This window comes from Orbilia oligospora, assembly GCF_000225545.1.
Source record: "Orbilia oligospora ATCC 24927 unplaced genomic scaffold scaffold00076, whole genome shotgun sequence".
Taxonomy (NCBI): Eukaryota; Fungi; Ascomycota; class Orbiliomycetes; order Orbiliales; family Orbiliaceae; genus Orbilia; species Orbilia oligospora.
This window is the reverse complement of record NW_011645633.1, coordinates 1063520-1079090: the sequence shown is the minus strand read 5'-3', so window position 1 is coordinate 1079090 and position 15571 is coordinate 1063520. Positions and strand designations below refer to the sequence as shown.

Sequence of the window (15571 nt, the reverse complement as noted above, 5' to 3'; positions counted from 1 at the left end):
CTCGTGTATAATATTTTTTCATGAAGTACCAAAGCAGATTATCCTGTCTGATACCTATCTGCAGATTCTTGTCCAAGACGACAGATATTTTCTCTTTTTTTGGTGTAGACGAATAGGGTCTTATATTGGTATCCTCGGAACCTACGAGGGAACTTTGGGGTAGTAACCCTCAGTCCTTGTAGGGGAAAGTGGTTTTTTTGTTAAAATCCGAGTAATTGGGAATGAGGGGAGTTAGTGAAGAAGTGAGTGAGAGAGTGAATCGAGTTAATCGTCGTCAATGGGTAGATGTATTACAAATACCCAGGATCGGTAGGCAGGTTAGGTCAAAAAGGAAAATAAGGAGGGGAGTCGGGATGAAAAAGAAGGGTAGAGGGTGGGGAATAAACAATAAAAAGTTTGGCTGGTCGTATCACTGATACTAGATGTCGATGCATCTAAGGTTAAAGTAGATATTGTTGGAAAAAAAAAAAAAGATAAAAAGAAGAAAAACGAAATTGCGACTTTTGTCATAGGGTCCGAGGGTATTCCGGTAGTCGATGTCGTTGATGGAAAGGAAGCAAGTCGTTAAGGAAAGTTGAAATAAAAATAAAAAAAGAGAAATTGAACCCCAAAAAGAGATAACCCCGCCAAAGCAAAAAAATCTAGCACCTGTTGGCCCGATTCTAATTGATATCAAAAAGGAATCCGCCAGAGCTCGAAAAGGGAATAGAGAAAGAAACGAAAACAAGAAGTAGAACACCCGGCTGCTTTTTTTTGGTTTGTTGAAATTTGCCGGTCATAATGTCGGTGATTATTTTCACCTCATCAAGTGTTAAAAAGGTGTGTAATGAAAAGGAATAAGGGAGGTCGTAAGCTCTGTACACATAAAGCAAGAAACGAAACGAACCAATCCGTCCGAAAACAACCCGCCGTTTCAAGCTCCCGAAGAAAACAGATTGCTGCGCCGTATGAACATCCTAAGAAAGCAGAAAGAAGAGAAGGGGAAGAAAAAGGGAAGAAGAAAATGGACAGCGGAGTATAAGTTACAAAAGAAGAGTAATGCTGGTGTTTCCGTATAGGTAGTACTATTTGTGGATAAGGATAACGAAATCAAAAACAAAAAGCAAACTAAAAGCAAAGGGACGCAAAGGGACGAAAAAAAAAAAAAAATCTTGGAAGAACTGGTATGAGTAGATACTAGTATTTTTCATAGAAAAAGTAGACAGAGTGTCTTCCTGCGATCTTTGCCGTATTTCAATAAAACGGAAGTTTGGGGGTAGAATAGACCCCTTCATCCCGGGTATCGAAGGGAGGGAAAAAAAACACGAAACACATGTGCCCATAGAACGCCTGTGAACTATTCCACCATAAACCGAAAAGGAAAAACAAAAAAATACTTCGCTTCAAATGCGCCGGTAGTAGTATGGAGCATAAAAACAGAACAAGGCATTTAAATAGCAGGAATTGGAGAGTCGAGCTTTAAAACACCGCGGATGTGAGATTCCGCCATACGAGCTCGAACTGGGTCGAATGTCTGAGCATTATGACCATTGGGTTGTTGGAAATTATTTTGGACGTTGTGATTGAAATTTTGTTGTTGTTGTTGTTGTTGGTTTCGTCCGTTGCGATGGTGTTGACCGTTAGCCTTTGAGTTGACGGGACGGTTCTGGTTGAAGTGGCGAATGCGTGGGGCCGGCGCAAACCCCACGTTGTTTGTTCGAGTGCGTCGCTCGTGGATGGTGGGAGACAATGGTACACCTCCAGCAGTGTCAGGAATTTCAACAGCGTTGAGCTTCGGGTTGGGTGAAGGAGACGAAAGATCGAATGATTGACCCCCTCCCATAAGTGCAGCTTTAATCTGGTTGGCCTTCTCAGTTCGCTTGATGTGTGTCTCAGGGTCGCATGCCTTGGCGCTAAGTGGTCGGTGTCGTGGTCCTATGACGACTTCTTCCACAGGTCGCGGGGCTGCCTTCTTATCAGAGAAATCCATGGTGAACAGCATATCACGGTCGTTTTCCATATCATCCCGTTTAACCGACTTACCTCCGAATGGACTACCGAGTCCATTCGGGAGTGCAGCACTGGGCGGGGTGATATTTCGAACAATGTTGTGCAACTCATTAGCAGGGTTTGCCAATGGCTGAGGCGAGACCACTTCATTTTGAGAGATGGCAGCAAGCGCTTTGCGAGCCTTTTCTTCCTTGTCGGCCTGGAAAAAGATATCCAAAGGAGTGCGAAGTGGGGCAGTTGGTGGAGGCGAGTCTGTGATCACTTGAGTGCGACCATCGGTTTCGGCAAGCATCTTGGACAGAGATGGACCTTCAGTAGTTGTGGGAACGGACTTTGAAAAGAATTTGGGAAGGGGGAGAGCATTCGGGGCTGGTGATGCATCATGGAAGATAGCTCCAGCATAGCGGCCAGCAGCAGCAGGTTTTCCGAAAAAGAGATCATCGGGAGGCGTGTACTGTTGTTTGGGAGGTGTGAAGTGCTGAACATTGACATTGTTTGGAATGTCGGTGCCACGCTTCCCTTTGCCCTTTTTCTTGTTGTTGAAATTCTTTTTCCCGTTTCCATTGGCATGAGCACCGATAGCCGAGTCACTAACGTAGGCATTGGGTTCCCGACGATGGTTGGAAGAACCGGGTGTAGCAGGAGGGGTTACAATGCCCCTTTCGACAACAGAGTTTATGGCAGAGTCAGAAGCTGCACCGTTGTCCATTTGAGCAGCCTCGCGGAACTTCTTGGTTAGGGCGGACTCTTGTCGTGGTGGTTGCTGATGTTGATACTGTTGGCCATTATTTGGGTTGTTGAATCGGCGTCCCTTGTTATTGTTGACATTGTTGTTCTTTTTTCCGGTGCCGGTAGTAGGGACTTGTGGACTGCTTCGAGTTTGTCGATGCTTGTTCGGCGGTCGACTCGGGGTCGATGTGTTCTGTTGTGTTGAATTGTCGGACATTGTGAATGTGTGTTTGGGAAGAAAAGTATTGACGCAGGAAGTAATGATATATCCAAGGTGCTGGACCTCTCAGGATGCAACTGTAGGGATTAAAAAAAAAAAATGAAGGAAAGAAGAACGAGACACGCAGGAATTTGCGACAGAGAACGCCGTAAAACTTGAGAAAGACAATCCTGGCTAAAAAAAACTGTTTAAGGAAACTAAAAGGCAACAACGAAGCGACAGGAGGGTTAGAGTGTCATCTAGACAGCAGCATTGAGGGGATATGGGAGGGGAGAAATAGAGGGATATGTACCAAGGATAAGACTAGCTTCCTTTATTAATGTTCGCGAGGAGGATTGCAGTAGTAGTGCGTGATGAGAGTTGATGGTTGTCGATGGTTGTCGATGGCAAGTTGAAGGAGGTGAGGTTGATTTGATTTGGTTGATAGTTGAGATAAGATTAATTGATTTGGCTAATTGATTGAAGTTTTTTGTTTGCTCGGAAATTTTGGGAGCTGAAATTGGTTTGAAGGAGGTTTGTCGGAAAAGCGATTCTAGTTGGATTGAAATTGATAAGTATCAGGACTTGGTTCGAGAAGTTATTGTGAGGTAATTCGATAGTAGAGAGGAAGAATGGAAGCGAAAGAAGAGGCGGTGATGATGGTGATTATGATGATGATGATGATGATGGTGATGATGAGTGATGAGAGTGAGGATGGAGCGATGGAGGTGGGAGATGAGAGATGAGGTTGGAGGTTGTTGGTGATGAGAAGGAAGAAGAAGAGAAGAGAGAAGGAAGAAGAAGAGGAATGAATTTGGGGAAAGAGAAGAAGAGCGAAAGCGTTGGAGCAGAGGGGCTCTGTGTTGTGGCACAACGCAATGTGTTGTTTGGCAAACAGCAGCAAACGGGGACACGAACTGGACTGAACGAACGAAAACCACTAAAAGTACTTACAGGAAGGCTGTTTAAATATCGGGTTGAACTTGAAGCGATTCAATCAGCACGGAACCGAAGGGAAGGAGTATTTGTATGTGCTTTGAGATAGGATTGTGTATCTGAGACGAAGGGGAGAAGGGAAGGAAGCGGATGAGGTGGAAGAAAGAGAAGAGAAGAGGGAAGGAGGGTAGGGATTAAGAGGATATGACTGATAACGGAACTATGTTACCGGTCGGAAGTACTTCTTTGGAAGGAATCGAGACAGAGTTTTTTTTTATTATTTTTTCTTCTTAATAATTTTCTTTCTTTCTTTCTTTCTGTCAACTTTGTATTTTCTTATCTTTCCTTCCTTCCTTCTTCTTCTTCTTCCTTGTAACTAGCAATTTGCAGTGTGCAATCTGGGGAGGGGACGGGAGTTCTGGGCAAAGGATCGAGAAATAGGCTTCGGGATTGTATGTACCTGGTAGGCCTGACACAATGGCTAAACTTCGAACAGGCGACTACGCTGAGAAAGAAACGTATTTATATGGGACAGGGCAATATAAATCAAGCCAAGTCGAGTCAAGTCAAGCTAGTTGATGAATAGCGGGCAGGTATGTAGGAGAGACTACAAGACTTCTCAAGTAAAGTAAATTATATAGATCTGAAAGGATGCAATTGCAATATCGGGAGTATAGGTAGTCAATAGAATAATCGGGAAGGCAGGAATTCGAATTCGAACGGAGAAATCAAATGAAATAAAATAAAATAAAAGAAGCTGGCTAGGAAATATTTCAAAACAACCACGGAGGAATGATCGATTGTGATTCAAAATTGTAAATGTAAAAAAATAAAAATAAAAAAAAACGAACGGCCGGGCCAGGGGGAAAGGGCACTTTTTATCCTCGTCTTGACTAGCTAAGTACTTAAAGAGTATACACATTTAACCAACGGTACATAACCCAGAACCCAGTGCAGCGAAGTGCAGCGCAGTGCAGTGCAGTCATAACCAGCCTGCAGTTGGCTGGACCCGGTTCAGGACGTTTATGTCTATTAGTGGGTTACTTACTCAGCTAGCCGTTCTGCCTTCAGCTAGATACTTACGGAGTAGTTTTCTTGGATTAATTTCAAAGTTAACCTGGCCTGTCCACCCGGCCGGTGCAGGCAAAATCCCATTTTGATTGAAGAGAGAGAGCTGTGCAGTGCTGTTGTGCTCTGCATTCGCCTCCAGGCCTCGTTCATGATTCGCCCCCCTCTCCTCCCCACCTCCTTCTTCCCCTCCCATGCCACATGCCATATGTACGTACTTACTTACTTACTTATGTACTGTACCAGGTAAGAAGTACTTTCTTATTCATGGCCATCAATCAATCAATCAATCGATCAATCAATCAACAAACTACACAAACATACTCCATGATGTGATGGGTATATGCATGGATCGTACATGTATGTATGTACGTATGTAGGATGCGTGTGTAGGAAGTGTATCTTCAACATGCAAAACCTCACTGGGAAAGACCTTCTGGCACTGCCTGCCGCTAACGGCTAGACCTTTCATCGACTCGTCCCCATTTCGCATGAACTTCAAACATCCTACCTCTCCGCTCGGGTCAAACTATGCGTCTGCTTGTGTGCTGGTGTCCATACGCCATGCAAGGGGGTTTCCCCTTCGCCGGTTTAAGCTATTCGGACCCATCATCACGATATTTTTCTTCGGCCCCAGGCGCCCAGGCTAATTATATGTACTATGTAAGATGCAATTGACGATGCCGTTAACCTCCGTTTCCAATGGCGGCATTCCTCCAACCTAACTTAGAAAATCACATCAGGTTGCAATTGCATGCCTTCGTTGGTACTTACATAGCGTAGCATAGCATTGGTATTAACTGCTGAAGCGGTTCCTTTTTAGCCGATTCCGTAGCGCCATATCTAAAACCTTTTCCTGGGGGAGAGTCTTGTCGAAATAAAATAAGTTTAAGTTCGAGAGGCATGCTGTTAGCATCAGAGACAAGGCTGGAGATGTGTCATGTGAAGGAAGTGGGTTAGGTTGGGTAGTCGGGTACATGGACTGACATTCCTTGCCCTGTCCACCAACGTAATTAATGCAAGTCTTCATCAGAGTGACACTATTCTATTCGATTCCTTCACTTTGGACTTTGTATGTGCCATACAGACCGCCACTCGTCCCAACAGACGATGCCCCACATAGTTACTTAATTAAGTATTTATGTACATACCTCGCAACTTAGTGTATATTATTCCTATGGGCAAAAGGTGCTTTGTTATAGATTTACAGATTGACATTTCATCATGTTATCTTTGCCGCCCCCGCAGACAAAAGTCAGGTTATGACACTGGCAATTGCATATACTATTTTGAGAAAATATACAACCTGTGTGTTGCGTGTTCGTTCCTCCCCAACACATGTTCATTCCCCAGTCTGATCACGTGATTCTCGATCCTTGTGTTGACGGGGAATTGAGGGAAGCTGTCTGTCTCCAAGCTGTCCCACGCCAACTGCACTTTTGAGCCTCTCCACCAAAGCAGAGCCAAGGGAACAGTCACTCCAGCTTTCCTTATCCTCCGGCAGCACGACACCATCACAAAAACCCCCAAAGTAATCCTTCTACATCCTCCATATCCTATTTATCATCATCTTCTCTATTTCAATCAACACATACAAAGAACGGGCACTAGACACATAAACCACCATGGATGTTGATATGCCAGATGCCGGCCCCTCCAAGGCTGTAGTCAAATCCAAGGGCGGTGACGGTGACGGAAAGAAGAGATTCGAGGTCAAGAAGGTACATTCTCATGCCATAAAACACGTACCCTCATCTGTTTTCTCTAATTTACTAACCTTCAACCGTGGCATCTAGTGGAGTGCTGTTGCTCTCTGGGCTTGGGATATCGTTGTTGGTATGTTTTACTATCCTCCCATCTTTTTCCAGATATATCATTTCCCTCGAAACAAACCAAAATACTCCGAGAACCACGTTGGCTAACACCTTGATCCTTTTGCCTAGATAACTGTGCCATTTGCCGAAACCACATTATGGACCTTTGTATGATCCTTTCTCATCTCCATCTATCTATACACATTCATACGAAAAAGCATACATTTGATCCAGCCGTTATATTCCAACGCTCGCTGCCCCACGTTACCCGTATATATGTACCCACTAGAAGTAATGCAAGACTGACGTGTCCACCACCATCTTTTCGTCGCATAGGTATCGAATGTCAAGCCAACCAGGCCTCTGCCACGAGTGAAGAATGCACAGTAGCTTGGGGAATCTGCAATGTACGTGGTCTCCTCCATCTAAACTACCCCTCCCATTCCTTTTTCTTCTTCTGTTGCTTCTATGACCCTCCCCACTTCTGACAGCGATGGTGCAGTCTAAATCACAAAAAAAAAAAAAAAGGGGGGGATGGGGCTGATATAACAAAATGGACATTTAGCACGCTTTCCACTTCCACTGCATCTCGAGATGGCTCAAAACTCGTCAGGTCTGTCCGTTGGACAACCGAGACTGGGAATTCCAGAAGTATGGTCGCTAGACCATCAGGGTAGAAGAGGACGTATATCTACGAAAGGGGAGAGAGGCAACATACGACCACGAACGAGGAAAGCATTTACACGAACGAAGAACTTACATCAAGCAAGCGTTTCCGGCCATCAAGAAAAAAGTACCCTATTTGGAAAGATACCGTTTTTCTTATTTTGTTAATTCCCTTTTAATTGTTGGAACGATATAGATGCAAAAAGATTCTTATTTGCATTACATAAACGGTTTATTCTAACGGTCATGGAGAATACTGTACCCAGTATATTATGCTGGATGACGATCAACTTTTTTTTCGATTCTGGCGCCTTCTATTCCTTTTTTTTTTTTTTTTTTTTTTCATTCTGGTTCTTTTGGGACGGAGAAGAATGGGAGCATGGTTCAATGAAAGAAGAAGAAAAAAAAAGGCAAAGGAGAAAGGCAAGGCAAAGCGCAGCTTCATTATGGGCTTTTTTTCAGTTTTTTTTTATGATCATTATTTCGTTTTTCTTTTTTTGGTTTGTGGGTTTTTTCTATGCAATATACGATAAGGAATGGAGAGATTTGACATCTAACCATCTTGAAGTTCCATTCCATCTTGCGCGCGGTTAAACAGCCAAGTAGTCTCGAGGCTTATACATGCATGCATGTTACGCGGGTAGTACCATACTAGATTACAAACGAGAAAGCTGAAATCCCGACGTCATAGATTTATGCCAGGACAACTTACTTACTTACTTAGTTATGCGTGTCTGTAGAGTCATAACTCGCATCTAGACCCAAGCCCTGAAATTCATTACTAATGAGCCATTATTCAGCTGGTGGAATACGGGGAGACCTGAGATTCCGAGTGCGATGAAGGACATAAATGGGACAAGTCCGATGTTCAAAGGATTGGACCCGACAAGTTCAGCTCGTTGATATGGATAGTCTAATCGATTGGAATTGAGGCGTTTTTTTTCTCTCCTTCGTAATGAGGCTTGACAGCGTGATTGAGGAGGCGCAGTCGTAGTAGGCTGAGTAAGTATAAGGCCTTTATAGCTGAAAGCAGTCCAAATAAATGTTTGGTACTGTTACAACAAAAACAACACAGCTGGCTCAGGATCAGAGGCGGCGCCTGGTCGTATGGACGGATACATGGCCGAATTTTGTGAGCCATTGGGAATCTCAATGTAGGAATTTGGATCTTGGTTGCTTGTAGGATTATTATAGGATCTTATGGATTATCTCGTAAACCTGGATCCTACCTTGTTCTTCTATGGACCTGGTAAACTGGGGCAATTGGAGGATTTTCTGTAATTGTAACTAAGTACTTGTCTCAAACCAGACTTTGAAAAAAAAAAAAGTGGTAAATTTAAGGTCTGAATTCTCACAGTATTGGCAAAGGTTGTCAATATCAATATACAGGGTATATAGATGTGGATAGAGACTTTTGTGGGTATATACGCACCTAATAAACTAGAAACCTAACACGTATAGAATAGTAATACTGATAAATGACTTGGCTGTTTGCTATCTAAGTACTAAGAAACTAGCCCAAGAAAACTCGACCAGTCTCATTATTCGGCTGTTTCCTCTATAATATCTCAAGAAAAAATATCTGGAATAGAACGAAAAGATATTGATATATTCGCTGAATCTGAATTTGCTTGAATACTATTGATTCGAACAGGCTGGTACAAGAATGGAAAAGATAGGGGAGGCCGAGAAATACATCTGAATGTGAGGGAATATGGTGGATGTATAGAATTAGAAGTCTGTGATGTCTCTAGGTCCATGGATTTTGGCTAGATAGTTCATCTCTAAATTTATGATCTTTCTCTACTACAAAGTTTTTTTTAAAGCCGACTTGTTTCTTTTCATGCTGTAAGCATTATGCATGGCTTCGTCGACAGTATTAGTCCTGTATTCCTAGACCTATTTATCTCGGTTTTACCGTTCACGCAGTGCGTCCGTATAACTGCTTTGATACGTATGCCTTGAACTAGTTTATATATAATCCCTGCAACTTATATCTTACAAAAAAATAATAGTTAGAAGGATCCTTCAATACAGTTTACTTCGCTAGAAAAGGAACATATAACAGCAGGACATGTGGATGAGAGGTGAGACGGGATTACGAGTATATATCTGGATGAGAGCAGCCACATCTTGGGGGTCTCGATCTGTTTAGACTTCTCGTAAACCACCAGATTAGATTTGTTAGTTGACCTGGGCTTGTTGGTTGGTTACAAATATGAAGTTAACCTTTTGCATATGAATGGCCCACCAGGTCTACAGCTAAGGCAAGAACGTCTCTCGTCGTCAATGTCAGACTGCCTTGTGTTCGGGCTATTGAATGCTGATATCTAGCCCTCTCGTCCCTATGCTCACTTGCGCTTAGCCTACGAGAAAGAACAGTTGCCAACAGACCAAAGTGGAAGATCCCTCTATATGGTTATGTAGACTAGTAACCATGTATTCGCTAGCAAATCTTACAAAGATTAGGTTACGTTGTTTTCGAATTTTTATTTTGGCCTTTAATTTTTGTTTCTTGCTCCGGAATACAGTTCCATTGTTCTCCGTTTCACTACACAAAGAAAAAATAAACAAAAGGAAATAAAGCCGTGATATATAAACACAATTATTCGATGAAAAAAAATGGGAGCCCAGTGATGTGTGAGTGAGAAAAAACGGACCAAGAACAATGTGGACATGAGGTTTTGCGGGAGGACGAGATGGAGGTGGAGGAGTGGGAGAAAGGATTGTATACAAAGAGTTTTGTTCGGTTTCTCATAATAATTCGTAATGGGAGGTTCTCTATATAACCATATATTTTTTTCGTAGCGGAAACAAGGAATAAAAGCAGAAGCTGCTACTGTTTCCTTAAGACGGAAAGAAGAGAAACCGAGGAAGTAGGAATATGGTTATAAGTTGTAGGGTGCGTAATGAGTTCAATTGATGAGGAACGCTCATGATTAGGGTACTCGAGAGGGAAAAAAAGGTAAAGAGCACAAAAAACGTCAAGGCAGAAAACGGTACATGAATAACGGATTTAAACCGATTCCAAGACCTTCTCCTTGAATTCCCTCTCGACCTTCTGGCCGCTGTCGTCAGTTGTCGAGTCACCGTGGAGACCGAGGAGGGCACCAAGGTCGAACTTCGGCTGCTTCAGCAGCTTGACCTTGCGGACGTGGACCTGAAAAACTTTATGTCAGCTTTTGTATGTTTTTTTTAGCGTGAGAATTTGGCATATTGGCGACATACATCCTTGAGTGGGTAGATCGACTGAGCGGCCTTCTCGATTTCACGCTCAATGACCTCTGGGATCAGCTTGGTGGTGAGCTGAGCGAGAGTGCAGCTGGAGGCCTCCCTCTGGATGATCTCAACCATCTTTTTTCTGATGGCACGGATCTGGGAAGATTGGGCATAGGTGGTCTTCTTGATCTGGTTTGGCCGTCTGCTGGTGAAGCCAATGGCGAACAATCTGAGGAGGTAGTCGTCGGTAGTCTTGACGGTAACGTTGGCTTCAATGAGAGTCTGCCACTTGCGAACCAAAGATCGGAGCTTGTCGGAGGTGAAGTCAAGACCGTGGAAGTTGGTCAAGCAGTTTCGGCCCTGGACTTCGTCGGTGCGTAGCTTGATCTTGCGGAAGGAGTGACCCTCATCCTTTTGGAGGTCGGCGAGGGAGACCTCGAAGACACGGCCCTTGAGGGCGTCGTTGGCGTTCTTCAAACCAGTGGTGCGGTTGACGAGAGTCTTGCCGGCACTACAATAGGGAAAAAACAATCCTGCTTTAGTCTTCCTGTTCTCCTCCTTTCTATCGATTTGCGATGATTTGCGGATGTCGTTCACTCACTCTCTGACCTGGAACATCGACGGGGCCTTAAGGTTGTACCAGTCCTTGTTCTTGAAGGGGTCGACGGTTCTATAGGAATCCAATCAGTCAGGCTGCTCCTGGCGATATTTTCGGAATTTCGTTCTATCTGCTATCGAAACCGTACCTCTTCTTGAGACCCTTCTTTCCCTTGGATAAACGCTTGTTCTTGCCTCTATATGCCACGAAAAACCATCCATTAGCCTCGAGCTCCCAATCTGTACCGGTCGTTGATGAAGCGCAGGAACATACACTGCCATGTTGGATAAATGTTAAGATTCGCAAATGTCGAGATTTAGAGGTTGAAGCGAACCGGATGAAGGTGGTGCCGGGATGTTATCGATGGTCGTGATGTCGAAGTTGATGCTAGCCGGTATTTCGAGATACTCTGCCAGTGGAAAGCTTTCTCCCACACAACACCTAAAAGCCAAGACCGTCTAAATTTTGCTGGGAGGGTTTGGGTTGGTTGCCCTTATCTTATCAGTAGAGACAAACACTATTCATTGCCACGTGACTAAACAACACGGACAACACTTTTTCTTTGTGCAACCTGGAGACCTCCCACAACACCTCGCCCGAACGCCCCCTCCATATGATCCATTGCATTATGTGAGTGCATTGTATTATGCATCGACGTTATATCACCCAGTGGGGATATATCTCCTAGCGCCGCTGCATCCCAAGCGGCACCTCTGGACTTGTTTCCCTCTTAGACCGACGAACACGAGCCGCTACACTCATCACTTTCATATAATTCTATATTCGCCGCTATAAGATCATCAGCCCCGAGATTGCAATCGATTTAAGATGCCTATATGACGGCTTGTCTTATACTACTGCGGCCTGGAGCTTCTAATCCGGAGCTCACAGTCTAGAATAAATCTAGGCTTCGCTGGCACTATGTGCCGAAACAGCCGCCACCATGATCGCAGTGGCTTTACAGGCGAACGCCCCAAGGCGAGCAAGGCTGGCCTCCACTCTACTAGAGCATGCATCCAACTGTCAAAAACTTCCCCACTGATAAGATATCATACTAATGTCTGGTGGATAGATTGCCCCGAGCTCTACCGGAACGCACTTACATGCATCTGCATATGTACATACTACATGTGCGTCTATCGAGGAGGTTGGTCCCAACTTGTCTTTTGCCTTTCAAATCACGAACTGGTTTGCAAACTCTTACTCAATCTAGTTGATAATATAGTGGGCTCAACCGCTGGGTTATTCCGTGTCTGTGAACAATGGGAAGCGAGGATGACCCCTCAATCCAGCAAGCCTTCAATCGCGTATCGAGCAGCGTTTATGGCAAGATATCCATGACAGTCGTCATTCGTACCAAGGCACTTGACGAAATGGGTGTTATATTTCCGCATCGTATTCCTTCCAAGAAGGCTCCCAAATTTCACAGGCAATCTACCCGACATTGTCCTTCACCCCTCACTCTTCCCAGGTAGATTGGGTCCTGATATGTTCCATCTGCCACCCGGTGTGTTGTTATGTTCCCAGGTTTGGGCTATATTATACAACGTTAACCACTCGGAGAGCAAGGGAGAAGCTTACAGGACGCCAGGAATTTTAATTGCTATAATATAAGATGCTATTGAGTGCCACCTGGAAGCTGTTTCCCCACAGAGCACAGGAATGCCAGAGAGGAAGCAACTGGCGAAGAAACGAGGTGGACATGTGAGCTTTATCGTGTCGAGGTCATCTTGGTGTTCATGTTGTCTTTATGCCCAGGCTCTAAGGTCAGGGAATGTGTTATTGATGTCGGATTATTACTTTCGATTCGTATCACGCTCTCTTCGGTTCGTGGAAGCGACAAACATTCCCTGCCACCGTCCGTTTTGCCTGCCTTCAACAACAAATCCGATATTTCGCAATCTCTGCTAAATGCAGCGGATATACAAGAGGCCACGCAAGAGAGAGGCTGGAATTTCGAAACTACCATCTATCGGATGCCACCACCCCTACCCGATGCCTTTCCCTTTTAAAATTGGCCATATTTTGACATGACATGACCATGCTATGTATGACGGGCCCTTGGCCTTGACTTGAACTGGGGTTCCTGTGTTTTTTCCTGTGGTCAGCAGTTCGTTCGAGTCGAAGACGAAAGTTTCACGAGCTCACATGACATCCCAATTTATTATTGCCTGCTAAGATTTGATCAATTGATCGGGAAGAAACAAAGGTTGTTCGCCACACAAACGGAAGAGAGCAGGTGAACTGTAATTAAACGGCTGAGTGGGATTGCGATAGACAAGCGTCGATGCATCTCAGCCTTTTGTTTCGAAACGATAAGGCCGAGGTCCCTTCAATATCATACCCTTGACCCACGAAGACAACGGCATTTCTGAACGATTGTGCCGCATTTTGGTAGCCTTATAGGATGCATTGCCGCATCATCAGCTTCGGCAGTCCTATTCGCAATGGTGATCCAAGCGCGCGATTTCTCAAGCAACATATCCCTTTCAGTCTAGTGTTACGGGCTGATCTATGTCGGCAAGAAATGTCGCACTGGAAGACAAATGAGATTGAGGGGGGCATGTTTCGCCTCCGAAACACATCCACACCGGCCAGCATACATGGAAAGTACCAAGAAGGTAGTTCGGGACGACCCAGTACAGCGAAAAAGTACTTCAAAGATACTTTTGCATGACAATGGGTCCCCTCACCAGCACTATTCGAATCACACTGGCAACATCCGACGTCGACGTTGTCACCAGGGCCAACAAGCGGGAGGTTTGAAAAGACAGAGGACAGCGACCCCGCCCGCCCTTTTCGCAAGGTGAGGGATCCCATGAGGCGGCTAACCTTAGGCTACCTTCAGGAAAACAGCAGCGGTACCCGAAGGGCAAACGAAAGAGAGGGAAAGAAGACCAGAGGACCATTTTTGCTGCTTTCCCCTCTCTTTCGCTCGATTCCTGCGACAAACCAAATCCACTAAGAACACCCACCAAATTTTACTGGGAACCCTGCATGACTTGAGCCCTTCCGGGGTGTTCCAATCTGCAAGATACCTTGCTCATATTTATAGATTGCGTGCGCCACAGCAAGTGCCGTCAACAACCTCTTTCTTCCTTTTCTCTTCGAAAGCCAGACCGGACTTCGTTGCACCCGCTTTTTCGAACATAGGAAAGCAGCAGGAGGCGGATTATTCAGGCCCAGCCATCGTCATCCGAGTCACATATTGCCTTCCTCGACGTCTATATTTGACGACCAACAACTCAAGACAGTACTCGGTCACGATTCCGGCCGTGGTTGGTGCTAGCAGCCTTCCATCCAGCCCAGAACCAAAGACGTACTAGAGGTGCGCTCCGACCAAACTAAGGTCGCTGAACAACTGGCTTAAACAGCAGCTTTGTGGTCTGTCAGTCGCCGCCCCATCTTTGCTCTGCACGCATCGGCCCTGCTCAAAAACAAGACGACCTTCTGACCTGACCTGACTTGACTTGACCTGGACCCCCCATCTAGCTCTGTCTCTTGTCTCTCCTCCTTGCTTTTTTCCCTTCTGGCTTTCCACCTTCTTTCATTTTTTTCACCTTTTTCCTTTCGTCAATACATATCTGGGATTATTCTTTCTTTTGTTATATTTACTTTTTCCCGTCGATTTCTCCAGAGCTTCTTTTTATTCTTTGGCCGGCCTACCTTTTCGATATCGCTTCTCTTCGGATTTCGTCCTTTTGAAGCTGCCCTATAATATTACTCCGTGCCGTTGACTTGAGCTTGTCAAAGATAGCACCGGGAGCCCCATCTTTTTCTTCTCATTTTCTTCCTTTTTGTTTTTTTTCCTGGTGAGATACTTAACCAGAGCCTGATCCCAGTCCAGTTGGTCCGCACAAGCACAAGCACAGGCAAGCAGGCAGGCAATATTAAGGAAACCCACCTTTACCTGTCATTCAACGGTTCGTTCCCGCCGGACAGCAGAAAAGAAGCACCACCGCGTCCCTCAAAAGGAAAACTCCATCCGCATCTCCCCAGGGAGCCTCACTGCCTGCATCCCAAACCTCGTCCCTTCCAATTTTCCCTCTAGCTTTGCTTGCGTATCTCTTCTTTATTTCGTTTACTTCCAGAACTTAAAAGATATCCTGCCGTCTCGATCTTAAGCTGATATCAATCGTCTCGCTCGCTCAAACTGAAACGTTTTTCTTTTCCTTTTCAACGACGTCCGTCCGTCCGTCCGCCCTCGGTTTTTTTTTTTCCCTCGACTTGTTTGCGCCGCATTTTATAGTCGGCCCTCAATGGGCTGTAGCGATCACCTGAGGAGATTAGCATAACCAAACCTAACCTAACCAAACCAACCTCACAAGCCACCACCACACACCACCGACAGAC

The 15571-nt window shown here is 44.9% G+C and overlaps 3 protein-coding genes across 3 annotated transcripts; 1 reads left to right on the top strand and 2 right to left on the bottom strand.

Moving 5' to 3' along the window:
* Window positions 1–1429: 1429 nt before the first annotated feature.
* AOL_s00076g290 (uncharacterized protein) lies at window positions 1430–2935 on the bottom strand (the record flags this gene model as incomplete). Its single annotated transcript, XM_011122843.1, has 1 exon — window positions 1430–2935. One exon carries the CDS (start codon window positions 2933–2935, stop codon window positions 1430–1432), a length of 1506 nt encoding a protein of 501 aa, XP_011121145.1.
* A 3611-nt stretch (window positions 2936–6546) lies between these two features.
* AOL_s00076g289 (uncharacterized protein) lies at window positions 6547–7223 on the top strand (the record flags this gene model as incomplete). The annotated part of the gene is made up of 4 exons (XM_011122842.1): window positions 6547–6642; window positions 6718–6757; window positions 6865–6903; window positions 7072–7223. The coding sequence occupies 4 exons, from the start codon at window positions 6547–6549 to the stop codon at window positions 7221–7223; spliced, it is 327 nt and encodes a 108-aa protein (XP_011121144.1).
* A 3194-nt stretch (window positions 7224–10417) lies between these two features.
* On the bottom strand, window positions 10418–11499 carry AOL_s00076g288 (uncharacterized protein; the record flags this gene model as incomplete). Its single annotated transcript, XM_011122841.1, has 5 exons — window positions 10418–10561; window positions 10630–11131; window positions 11222–11290; window positions 11367–11414; window positions 11492–11499. The coding sequence occupies 5 exons, from the start codon at window positions 11497–11499 to the stop codon at window positions 10418–10420; spliced, it is 771 nt and encodes a 256-aa protein (XP_011121143.1).
* Between the last annotated feature and the right edge of the window lie 4072 nt (window positions 11500–15571).